Raw genomic sequence first — 13,700 nt, forward strand, 5'->3', positions numbered from 1 at the left:
TGCATTTTTTTTCACCTTAATTTATCTTGAAGATCTTTTCATATCACTACACAGTGAGCTTCCTCTTTGTTCCTAATGGTTTATGGATGTTCCATAGTTCAACCAATGGCTGGGAATTTTTACTTGGGTGGAGTCCTAAATGATTTGAAAAATTGAATGACCTTTGAGCCTTATCTGAAAAATATGCCTTTTATTTCTCTAAAACTTGTATTTCTGTAGTACGTTAACAGTTTTTAAGCACTTCACATTCTTGAAGTTGATCCTCAGAAAATCTCTTTCGGGCTAGATAATTACTCTATAGGTTTTACTAAGTAAATAGAGGAAGGAAATATCTATTCAGGATTTTGCTCACTGTGGTGCAAGATTCTTCAATAAAAGCTCCAGCGTGTTCTTTTCATGTGCTCTGCTATTGGCAAATAGAGGGTTTGCTTGAGAAACACAGCCTGCTTTGTAGGGGCTGATAAAAAAGTCTTCATTACTTCATTTGTAACCATTTGTGAATTTACTTCCTTTACTTTACTGACTTCCTTAAAACCAGTAGAGCGTGTAGAAAAGGATCTCCACATAAATGAAGCTTTGAGAAACAAAACAAATGTGGAAAGAAGATATGCAAATATTCTTTTTATAGAATAAATTTTTTTGAATCTTAAAAGAAACTTAACTGAAATACATGTATGCAGAAAAAAGTGACTTGCTTAGTGGAATTGAAAGTTTTCATTGACATGGATGTGGCTCTTTAAGTGATTAAATGGGTAGCACTGAGAAAAATAGGGCATATTTTAACCATATTTAATATCTAATAAGATTCTCTGTTAAAGGAAGTACAGCCTTAGCTATGTAATTTGACCGGTTTAGAATGCACAAATGAAATGGGAGGAATTTAAGTTTAATTTTTTAATTTTCATTTAATGTGAAACAAGATTAGTACTGAGAATAGCCCACACTGTTAATTCAACTAGCTGAGTGTTAATGTGTACACTTCAGGTTATCGTCAAGACTAGTAACCCTTTATATGTGGAATGCAAATTTCCACAGAATATTTGCAACCGTTTTGGTGACTCTTGAGGTATTTTTGCTATGAATTTTTCTCATTTCTAAAGTGGATCCTTGATTTCTTTTTCTTTTTACATTTATACCTTTTAATGCTGAAACGTACTGAAATTTTATACTGAAAGCTTAGCCTAGTATTATAGAATTTTAGAGATATTTGGACTTTATTGATTACTAATTAATACTTGGTACATTTGCATATTAACTTGGGCCTTTTTGTTGAGTAATGAGAACATTAAAGCATAGCAACGTTGTGATTGGCCCAGGCAGCCACCTTGTCCAAACCCGTCAGCTGCTACTGTCCAGCTCCAGGTTCTTTCTCTTATGACTCTGACTGAGGCTGCTCTCTTTGGGGAGAAGTTTAATTTTGAACACATTCTCTTGCTCTTTCCCTCCTTTTTCTTTTTAATGTGGGCCAACTAATAAAAGACTAAGGAGTGTTATAGACACAGATCTGCATGGAGCCTGGTTCATTGTGGGCTTGTAGGAGAGACTTGTTTGAAGTGAACCAAAACTGAGGAGGATTGAGAGACATTCCTGGGTAACAGACAAGTGGGGAGCTGGCAGCTGATCAGTACCCCTTATTTGCTAGTTTATTCTCTTTCTCTCTGCATGGTGGGGCAGGGGAACACACAGCCAGTTGTGTTCAGACAGTAAAGGTGCCATGTGCTGGTTAGTGGATGCCTTTAAACTGCTCTCTTTCCCCTGCAGGTCCTTTCCCATAACCTGTGCACAGTGCTTAAAGTTCCACATGATCCAGTTGCCCTTGAAGAGCACTTCAGGGATGATGATGAGGGGCCCGTGTCCAACCAAGGCTACATGCCGTACTTAAACAAGTTCATTTTGGAAAAGGTATGATTCTAACCTCTTTCTTTTTACCATGTTGTTTGATTTGCCGTTTCAAGTACGCCCTGGAGCCCCTTATTGGTGAGGTACTCTAAAGTGTGAGTGAGTCATCATGAAAGAAATCAGAAAGGAAAGAAAAAAAATAAGAGGCTGATGATGCTTCTTATTTCTTCCTCTTCTCCACTGTCTTCTAAAACTTGGTTTGATATTACCCAACTCATGCATTTCTTGAAATTAAGAACTGATTTTGCATTAACCTCTTACTTGTCTTCTTTCAGGATGTTTTTTTCTTGTTAAATTCTTGTTCTGTGTGTACTGCAATGATTGTTAAAGCATTGTGGGGCAAAATGTGAATTCTAAAGGTGATGGTAATTACCTTTAGCAAATAGATATTATACAACAAAGTTTTCATCCTAGACTTTTCAGAGTACCACTCAGATGCTTCCTCTGGGGTATTTATGAGCCAAAGATGCTGCAAAAAACTACTACGTGTTTGGACGCTAGATGTAACCTATTGGCATTTGCTTTGGTTTCTACCTTTGTTTGGATAATTAAAAATTGGTACATAAAAGCATTGAATTTGATGTATGTTTATGCCTTTTTAGAAGAAGATAATCTGAACTTATGGTACATTTAAATAGTTAAAAAAATTACAAAATACAGCACATGCTTGTTATTATATAGGCACTTAATATGAAAATATATGAACTAAAAAGTGAATGTCCCTTTACCCTTTCTAGTCTGACTCTGCAGGCATAACCACAGTTAACAGTTTAGTGAATGTTTTTGCAGACCCTTTTCAATATATACATGCAAACACATACCTACACAGTAGATAGTATTTTGTTTCTGTGTGAATAGGATCAGGCTAGAAATATAGTTCTTCAACTTATATTTTTTTTAACTGAACGATATATTAGTGTCATCTTTCCCTATCATGTCCACTTAGTTGAGATATGACAGTATCATAAACTCACATGAAGAGTTGGGAATTCCTGCTTTTGCCCATTTTTAACACCAAGCATAAAATTTTTGGCTTTATTTCAAAAATGCCTTTCAAAAAGTGATAATATTTTTAAATTAAAAATAAAATACATTAAAAAATCTCTTATTTTCCCATCACTTAAATACCACAACTATTTACATACTTCTTTCTATGGCTTTTTTCAGATTTTCATTGCATAGATATATAAATCCTTTTGTAGTTCAGTGTCTTTTTATAATAGCAAAGTACAATAACTAAAATTTGCAGTAATAATTTAAGTTAGTAGTTAGGAAAATACCAAAATGTTGGTCAGGGTTCTTTTTAAAAGCCACACTATATTTTTTAGAAATTTTGCAGTAAAGATTTGTCAAAATTACAGTGTGTTCATTTATGTAGTATTCTTTGTACCTATATCTCTCTATTTCAGATGAGCCTCACAATACAGTTTTTTGCTTTTTATTTGTGTCGGCATTTGTTTATGTATATATGTTATATATATATATACATATATATTAAAGTAGTTTCCCTGCAGAGGTAACCTTGCCTTGATTATGCTTTAATTAGGGAAAAAAAAAGACAAACCATGTCAAATGAAACATAAGAATTAATCAAACTAACAAAAGCCACATGTTGTATGAGTCCATTTAGATGAAATGTCCAAAATATGAAAACAGAGATTCAAAATATATAGGTGGCTACCAGAGGCTGTGGAGAGGTGGGAATGGTGAGTGATCACTAATTGGCCAGTGGTTTCTTTTTGGGGTGATGAAAATGTTCTGAAGTTTGATAGTGATGATAGTTGCAAAGCCTTGTGACTGTACTAAAAATTGCTGAATTTTATACTTAAAGGCTGGATTTTATGCTATGTTTGTTGTATCTCAATAAAAAAGATTGAATCAAATTGTACAGAAACTGATGTGTCAAGTCACAAAACTAAACAGTATTATGCTATACTATTTTCTGGAGCTGTTTTGGTTGCTGTTCTATTCATCAATTTGGTAGCTTATTTGTGTTCTGTAGTTGTATTGTAAATAAATATGTCTTATATTCAGCAAATATTTGATGACCTGATGTGTGCATATGTTCAATCTTAAAAATGAAAGAAAACAAGCAGAATTATGCCTGTTATGAAAATAGAGAACATAATGGGAAGTTCTGAGAAATCAGGGAATTGCTTTGTTTTTCAGTGTCAGAATTTGTGTGCGCTGGGCCTGTGTGGTTAGAGAAAATGGTTTAATACCCCGAAGTTGCTATACCCTAATAATGCATTTTGTTCTCCTTGGTGTAACTTTCCTTAAAAATCTTGAATCTTAATTTTTAAAACATTCTTTGTCTTAGTATTTATGTATTTTAAAGTTTTGTAACAGGGGGAGAAAATACAGCAGTATTTAAAGTCCAAAATTAGCCACTAAATTTGGAGAAGAACTTATTCACAAAGTGAGTGAGGATGTGATGAAACAGCGAGCCCTTGTTTATTATTGCTTAGCCACCTGGAGTGGAATTCTGCCATTCCTTCAATTCAAATAAAGTGGCCAAGGTTTCCATGGTGTGGGTTTAAATTGAGTGAAGATTAATGCCTTGTTTTGAAACTTGGTTGAAAAAAATGCAAATAGTGACTGGAGAGTGTTAATATTAAAACTATCAGTTTGTAGAATCAGGGAAAAGAACTAAGATGAGATTGTCATCAGTTATGCAAAGAAAATATGAAATAATGATTAAACATTTGCAAGATGTACTTTCATACACACACACACACACACACACACACACAGTCTTATTTGATCCTCATGCTAATCCTGTAATGTATAAATGGAATTCTTATCCCCGTTTAATAAAGTGTGAAGTTGCCTAACTAATAAGGGATATATAGATTTTTGAACTAGGCCATTTGTCTTCTAGACCAGTGTTCTTTTAACTGTATTATTGAGAGATACTCTCTTCCAGAATTATTATGGTTTTCCAATTATTTAATACATAGAGGCAGGGGTGGAGTGGTTTAAATGCCATTTTGATAATCTCAAACTGTCTCAGCCTTCGTCTAAGTAGGTTCTTTCTCAAGTCTTTTCAGATGATTTGTTTTTCTTAATTAGTATCTGGTCTTCTTTAGTGTTCATTTTGGTCAATTTTCCCACAGGTGGGTTTAGAAGTTTTCTGCCTTTGCTTAGGAGAATTATTCTGAAGGGATTGGGACCCAAAGATAAATGATACTGAAACTCGCTTTCCATGAAATGATTTTTCCATTTGGTTTCTATATTTGCTTCTTCAGAGAGAATCATTCCTCTTCTTTACATTGATAGAATTTGCTTTGAGCCTTCCTGAGTTTCAAATGATGAATATGTCTGTTGTATCAAATATGTTGCCTTCCCTGAGTGCTAACTTAAAAAAAATTTGTTAAATTCCTTCTTTAGTAAAGAATAGAACTCTATAGACATGAAGTGAGAATTCTATTCTATTTATGTGAGCTTTCCTTCTCTTTTGGCAGAGACACTATCCTTGGATTATCTGACAGTGAATAGTTGCAGAAAGTGGTACATTATTACCTTTTTGCTATTCAGCCCCAGTAGACTACATCAAACATAGTTTTGCATCAGCATGTTTACGAGGCAATTTAATTCTAATTTCATGAGATTTAATAGTCTATTGGGCTTTTTGGTCTGAATCAATTTTTTAGTTCTTTATTTTTTATTTTTATTTATGTATTATTTATTTATTTATTTTGGTATCATTAATCTACAATTACATGAGGAACATATTTACTAGACTCCCCCCATCACCAAGTCCCCCCCCACATACCCCATTACAGTCACTGTCCATCAGCGTAGTAAAATGCTATAGAATCACTACTTGTCTTCTCTGCTGCACAGCCCTCCCCATGCCCCCACAACATTATACATGCTAACCATAATGCCACCTTTCTTTTTTTTCTCCCCCCTTATCCCTCCCTTCCCACCCATCCTCCCCAGGCCCTTTCCCTTTGGTAACTGTTAGTCCATTCTTGGGTTCTGTAATTTTTTAGTTCTTTTCCCTGATTCTACATGCTACACATTGCTCTGGGCTATGTGATTAAAACCTAGTAGTAAAATGGCAATATGCCAGTGTATTGCTGCTTTCTAACATAATCGTTTTTTGGCTCTTTTTAGAAATATGCATACATGCAAAAGAAAAACACATAAAAAGAAACATTTCAGTTCAATGTAATGTCCCTTCTGTAGAGGCTGGTAGCCTCTGCATTCTGTTTTCCTAGGCTGACATTTATGCTTTCTTACACAGATGTTTATAGTTCATATGTGAGGTATAGTTCTTCTATAAAAAGAGGTTTCAGATTTCTATTAGTTAAATGAATATGCCTTCAGCACTCAAAATGTCTTCAAATGTGTGCCTAATAACTATCATTTAGCAGGAATGGTACTGCTCTTAAATACCCAAAACCATGTTTTTGCATGGTCCTTTCTTATTGTCCTTTAGTCTGTGCCATTTTTCCTTTCACTTTTGCTTTAAAGTTAGGAAGTATTAATTTGGCACAATGGCCAGGTTGGACCCTATATTTTCATCCTGTTTGTGAAGTTACACCTGACTAAAAACTTCTGAGTATAGAGGTTCCATGTTGAGAACTATGGGTGTCTTTATTCCATTGAACACTTCGGCCAGCATCATAAATCTAAGAGTAATGTAGTTTAAAGAAATTATTGTTTTTTTTTTAGAACAACAGCTTTACTGAGATATAATTCACATGCCATACAATTTAACTATTTAAAGCCTTCATTTCAGTGGTTTTTCGGATAGTCATGTTTTTGTGCAACAATCACAATTAATTTAATTTAATTTAATTTTGTTTATTTTTATTAAGGTATCATTGATATACAATCTTATGAAGGTTTCACAAGAAAAACAATAACACAATTAATTTTAGAATATTTTCACCATCCTCCCTCAAAGAAAACTATAGCCACTGGCACTTACTCTCTCTTCCCTGACAGCTTTCTAGGCAACCACTAATCTTCCTGTCGTATGGATTTGCCTATTCTGAACTCATACAATATGAATGGAATCATTTAATATGTGGCCTTTTGTATCTGCCTTCTTTTACTTAGCATACTGTTTTAAAGGCTCATTCACATTGTAAGTGTACTTCATTCCTGTTTTTATTGATGAATAATATTCAATTATGGATATACCACATTTTGTACATTTATCAGGTAATGGACAAGTGAGTTGTTTGTACTTTTTGGTTATTATGAATATGCTGCTATGAGTATTCATGTTCAAGTTTTTGTGTGGATCTAAGTTTTCAGTGTCTCTTGAGTATATGCCTAGGAATGGAATTGTGGGGTCATATGGCAACTCTTTGTTTAACCTTAACAGGAAGTGCCAAGCTGTTTTCCAAAGCACCTGTGCATTTTATTTTCCTACTAACAATGTACGTGGGTTCTAGTTTCCTCATATCTTTAATACTTGTTATTTTCTGTCTTTTTGATTGCAGTCATCTTAGTGGATGTGAAGTGTGGTATCTTACTGTATTTTGATTTGCTTCACCCTGATGATTAATATAAGATAATGATTTTAAAGTTTTTTAAAATTGTAATGGTAATACAGGTTATTGTTGGATATTAAGGGGAAAAAAGGAAACTTAGTAAGAAAATATGTATCACCCATAACCTTGCCATCTAGAGGCAGTCACTGTTAACATTTAGATCTGTTTTGAGTCTACTTTTTAAAATGTTTGTATATATTGTTTTTCAAGTTTGTATCATATTGAACAATTAACATTAATATTGCCTTTCCCATGTCATAAAATTTTTTTTGAAAACATGAGTATAAAGATAAAGATACTAACATTTCTTTAGTGTCTGCTGTGTTTCAGGCACTATGTTTGAATGTTTTAAACTATTAATTAATTAATTCTTTATATAGACTCGGGAGGTTAAATATCATAATTACCATCATTTAAAAGATAAGAGATTGGGCCTTGGTTTAAACTGCTTGCCTAAGGTCACCTAGCTACTTACTAAGTGGTATTCAATTTAATCTTATAACCATTCCTTTTTTGTGGACTTGTATTTTATTTTAACTTTTTTCCCCTCTAATAAATAATAGTGACTACCCTAGGCAACTCTTGAATGGACTCTGAATTTTTTAGGATAAATTTATTTGAAATAGAATTATTGATCAGTGTATGAGTGCTTTTTGAGAAAACAAATTCAACAATCAATTTCTAAAGCATCAAAATGGCAAATTTCTCTGTCTTTTGAGAACTGTCTTTGTGCTACAAGAACTTCAGTCTTGATCTGGTTTGCATGAAAATTCTAGTTTAGAGAACATGTGAGTTTAGTTCTGTAAATACTTTTAGTACTTTGAGTCAGAATTGAGGTCTATAAATAGTCTTTGTATGTATGGATTTTGGTGAAAAACAAATATATATTAAAAGTAAGAACAGCTCTACATTCTTTGTAGGAAATTATCTTCCTTTTGTACAGCTTGAAACCACTGGTGGCCGTTATTAGTTTTCTGAAAGATATGAGACTGTCAATTTAATATTTGTGATATAAACTCAGATCCTAGATGAGATAGAATTTGGAATCCATTTCTAGACCTTTTATAATCAAAATAGACCTAGAGATCATCTTAATTTACAGATTTAATTTAAAAAGCATGAAATACTGAACCCATACCCTTCAATGTCTTGCTGTTGTTTTTAGGTAAAGTCCAACATCGTTATGGCATACAGGATCATGTTCAATTTGACCTCTGCCAACCTCTCCAGCCTCTTCCTTCTCCTCTCCCCTTTTCGTTTTCTTCAGTGAAACCATGTTGGCCTTCTGTCTGTTCCTCAAATTACTAAGACCTTCCTGCTACAGAACCTTCACACATGCTGCTTCCTCTGCTGTAAGGCTTCCTTCTCCCATAACATGCAGCTAATTCCTGTTCATCCTTTAGTTCTCATCTTGATTGTCACTTCCTCAGGGAGGTTTCTCTAGGTAACACCCCTCCCTTCCCAGAGCTAACCCGCTCTCCTGTAATGTGTTCTCACAGCATCCTGTGCTTTTCCTTTGCAGCACTTACCACAGTTTTCATCAGGTAAGTGGTTCTGTTATTGCTATATTGTTTGGTATCTGATTCTCCTCCTAGAGTGTAAGTTCTGTGATGGCAAGTACTTGGTTTATTGTTGTTCAGCTTTGTTGAGTTTCTTTTGTGTGCAGAAGTTTTAAGTTTGATGTAGCTTCATTTGTCTATTTTTGCTTTTGTTGCCAATGCTTTTAGTGTCATATTCAATAAATTATTGCCCATAACAATGTCATGAAACTTTCCCTTTGCATTTTCTTCTAGGAGTTTTATAGTTTTGGTTATATTTAGATCCTTATTCCAATTTGAGTTAATTTTTGTATGTGGTGTAAGATATGCATATAGGATAAGGGTGTGTATATATATATATATATATATATATATATATATACACACACACACACACACACACACACACACACATACAGTATATGTATTTCAGTTTTCCCAGCATCATTTTTTTTTTAGTTTATTTATTTTATCAAATGTACATCACAGTGATTCAACACTCCCCCTTCCCCTTTCCCTCTGGCCCCACTCATTCCCCTCCCCATTGGTAACCACTAGTCCCTTCTCAGTGACTGAGTCTAATGCTGTTTTGTTCCTTCTGTTTTGCCTTCTTTTTGTATTCCACAAATAAGTGAAATCATATGGTATTTATCTTTCTCTACCTGGTATAAATTTAACCAAGGAGGTAAAGGACCTGTACACTGGAAACTGTGAGACACTGATGAAAGAAATGGAAGAGGACAGAAATAAATGGAAAGATGTTCCATGCTCATGGATTGGAAGAACCAATGTGTTAAAATTTCACACATCAGTCTACAGATTCCCAAAGCAATCTACAGATTCAGTGCAGTTCCTATCAAAATTTATCACTGGAAATTTTATAGTGTAAATATAAAACAGCACATCTTGCAACCATGTTTTCTCTTGGACTCTTTTAACCCCACACCAGCATCATTTTTTGAAGAGACTGTCCTTTCCTCATACGTAGTCTTGGCTCCTTTGTTAAAGAGCATTTGACCATATATGTGAAAGTTTATTTCTGGGTTCTTTATTATGTTTTATTGGTCTGTATGTCTATCTTTATGCCAGTACCATACTGTTTTGATTACTATAGCTTTGTAATATGTTTTTGAAATCAAGTATAAGGCCTCTAGCTTTGCTATTCTTACCAAGATTGTTTTGGCTATTCATAGTACTTTGAGATTCCATATGAAATTTAGGATGATGTTTTCTGTTTCTGGAAAAGAGAAGATTCCATTGGGATTTTAATAGGGATTGCATTGAATCTGTAATTTCTTTGGGTAGTATGGACATTTTAACAATATGAATTCTTCCAATCTATGAGCATGGGCTATCTTTCCATTTATTTGTGTCATCTTCAGTTTCTTTCAGTGATGTTTTATAGTTTTCGATGTATAAGCATTTTGCCTCCTTGGTTAAGTTTATTCCTAAGTACTTTATCCTTTTTGATACTATCATAAGTGGGTTGTTTTCTTAATTTCTTTTCCAAATCATTCATTGTTAGTGTATTAGTTAGAAACACAACTGATTTTTGAATACTGATTTTATATTTGGCAACTTCGCTGCATTTGTTTAACAGTTTTTGTGTGTGGAATCTTTAGTATTTTCTACATATAGGAGCATGTCATCTGCAAACAGATAATTTTACTTCCTCCTTTCCCACTTGGATGATTTTTATTTCTTTTTTTTTTTTTTTTTTTTTTGCCTAATTGCTCTGGCTAGGCTTTTCAGTACTGTGTTGAATATAAGTGATGAGAGTGGGCATCATTGCCTTGTTTCTGATCTTAGAGGAAAACCTTCCATTTTTCATTGTTGAATATAATATTAGCTGTGGGATTTTCATGTGATCTGATTTTGCAATTTTTTATTTTTTAACTTTTTAAATTGAGGTACATACAGTAAAATGCACAGGTTTTAGCTGATTTTATACTTTCTTTAAAGGTATAAATGTCATTTAATATGCTTTTACCTTTGAGCATGATTAAACTAAAGATTAGGGGATTAGATTTTAAAGGAGGAGTGAGCTAAACAGACAACATATAAAAATTAAGTAAGATGCAGTGAACATGGATCAAAAAGCCACTACTTATTTCCTGGGAAAAGTAATTTATGAAGAATTTGCTTGGTTTCTGATCCCATTGCAGTCTGACTTTTACCCAAACTTCTTGGCTGTCCTTCAGGTAACTAGTGACCACTGAATTGTAAAACCAGTGTTTTTTTCTTAAAGAAGTCCTCCTTAATCTCTCTGTAAGATTTGGCATTCTTGATCAAACCTTCTTAGCTGTTTGTCAGTAAGTTTTAATATCTTTGTGGGTCTTCTGCCACTCTGACTTCTCTTTTAGTCATCATAATTCTTCCTCCTCCTCTAGTTTGGTAGATGTGTCTATTCCCTGAGGTTCTGTTTTTGATCCCATTCTTTTCTTGCTCTATGTTCTCTCTCAGTGATCTCATTGACCATCATAGCTTCAGTCATCGTTGGCATGCAGTTGATTCACTGCCTCTCCTCTTAGGTTACAGTGCTATTTCTTTGTCTTTGGACACCTCTATCTAAATGTCTTACCAGAACTTCAAGTTGAAGATGCCTGCAATTGAAAACTTTATCTTACTTTCTCCCTTGTTGTTGTCCCCTTCATCCTGTGACTATTCCCCAAACATGGTTGGTGTGCTGCTCCCCTATACCTTTGTTCATGCCGTTTCCTTTCCTGTCCTTTGAAATACTTGTCCTTGCACTCGTCAATATACTTTAATGTCTGCCTCAAATACCATCTTTTCTGCAAAGTACTAATCTGGCTGCAGATGACCTGCTAGTTCTCTGCTCTAAAACCCTCAGTTGGGGGTGTTCTACAGGCTATTTCTTAAAATTACAAAGCTCTTTGTGATTTGGTCTCTGTTCATTTTTCCAGGCATAAATCTGTCACTCCGCCTCAGGCAACCTATAATTCACCACATAATCCACACAGAATCACTTCTTGTTCCTTAGAGTAAGGCTGTATGCTTTTGTGCACATGTCATTTCCTTTGTGTAGCGTATCTTCCACTTAGTATTTTTTAGGGGTGTGGGTGGATAGAGTGATGATGGTGGCCTTTGAAACTAGTCCTGTAGTGATGGCTTTCAGCACATAGATGTCCTCCATCTACTGAGTTCTGCAAGAAGTTTAGCACAGAGGAAGGAGATAGTATTTGAGCTTTGATTTAAACTCTGGTTTTGATATTTACTAGCCATGTGAACTTTGTAAAAGTGCTCAGTTTTTCTGAACCTCTATTTCCTGATCTGTAAAGTAAGGACAATATTTAATCTTAAAGGATTACGAAGTTTACTGTATATAAAATGCAAAGCATTAACTGTCTTCAATAAGTGTAATAAAAATGTTAAAGAAAAGAAAAGGAAAAGAAGCTGTAGCAGCAGCTACTGCTTTCCCTTTGTGGGATCAGTTGTGTTTGATGGGGATGTGAGAAGTGGTGCCAGACTGAGAAAGAGTGTTGAAGGCAGAGCACAAAGGATATCTTCCTGCTCCAGGGGAACTGCTTTGCCAACCACAAATTCTAGTTAGAGATCAAGAGAAACTTCCCTCTCCAGCCAGCTAGTGACTTCTTTCTTATAGTACATATAATACTTTGTTTATATCTCTCTAAAAAGAAATGCCTCGCTCATTTTGTCCTGCTACTCGCTCTGCCTCCTCCAGTACATCGTATCGTCCCAGAATATGGCTTTTAAATGCAGGTTGTGTATGTTGCTCCCTTCCACTCTATCAGTACAAATAAAGCCTAATTCCTTAATGTGAATTATAAGGCTCTTTGTGATCTGGGCCTTGCCTATCTCTCTAGCCTCATCTTTCACTGTGCCCCGTGCAGTGGACATTGACATATTTTGTCTGCTGAGGATCTGAAATCTTTTCTTTTGTTTGGGGAATTTCCCTGGGGGACAGAACTTGTCTGACATCTTAGTTATTAAAAAGTTCAGATGCTAGTTTTCCTGTTCCCTGGCAGCTAGAGCATAGGAATGTGACCCAGGCTCTGTCAAAGGGACATTGAATCTGTAGTGAGTGACATGAAGGATCAACAACTGGGTCAGTGGCAACAGTGATGGCCTCATGTCATGCTGGCAGTAGTGTCTCCACCATGCTGTTCCCGTGGGTAGCTTCGGCTGTGGTTCCGATTGCCTGACCTAGCTTCATAAAGCTTAGTTTCAGAGCCTAGGTTTTCCAGCTCTCGTGGTGAATCTTTGAGGTTATCCATTGTTTTTCCAACAAATTCATTTTCTGTTTAAAGAAACCCAAGGTGGCTTCTGTTATTTGTACTTATGAAGAGCCTTGACTCATGCCACCCTCTAGCACCAAGTTTCCTATTACATTAAACTCCATACATTTCTTCCAAACTAACCATGGTTGTCTCCATCCCTATCCCTGAGCTTTCTCACATTCTGTTTTACCTGGGACGCTTTTTAACCCATTCTTAAACTGTTTGACCACCCATGTCTTGCCCCAGTTTTATTGAGAAATAATTGACAAATATCACTATATGAATTTGAGGTGTACAGTGTGATATTTTGATTTGCATATATTGTGAAATGATTACCACAGTAGGTTCAGTTAACCTCCAGCTTCTCATAAAAGTTTAATGAAAGGAAAAGAAAGAAGAAAAGATTAAAGGAAAACTAATGTTCTCCCTGTGATGAGAACTCTTAGAATTTTCTCTCTTAACTTTTCCTGTATATCATACAGAAGTGTTAG

At 34.9% G+C, this 13,700-nt stretch overlaps 1 protein-coding gene across 3 annotated transcripts in view; it reads left to right on the plus strand.

Moving 5' to 3' along the window:
- The window catches only part of SWAP70 (switching B cell complex subunit SWAP70), a 100,312-nt gene that overhangs the window by 38,344 nt on the left and 48,268 nt on the right, over positions 1-13,700 (plus strand). For all 3 annotated transcript variants that reach the window (XM_073216170.1, XM_073216172.1, XM_073216171.1), the window contains one exon: positions 1,762-1,902. In XM_073216170.1, the coding sequence (XP_073072271.1) occupies positions 1,762-1,902 (141 nt within the window). The remainder of the gene's footprint in view (positions 1-1,761; positions 1,903-13,700) is intronic.

Source organism: Manis javanica, chromosome 11, assembly GCF_040802235.1.
Source record: "Manis javanica isolate MJ-LG chromosome 11, MJ_LKY, whole genome shotgun sequence".
Lineage (NCBI taxonomy): Eukaryota > Metazoa > Chordata > Mammalia > Pholidota > Manidae > Manis > Manis javanica.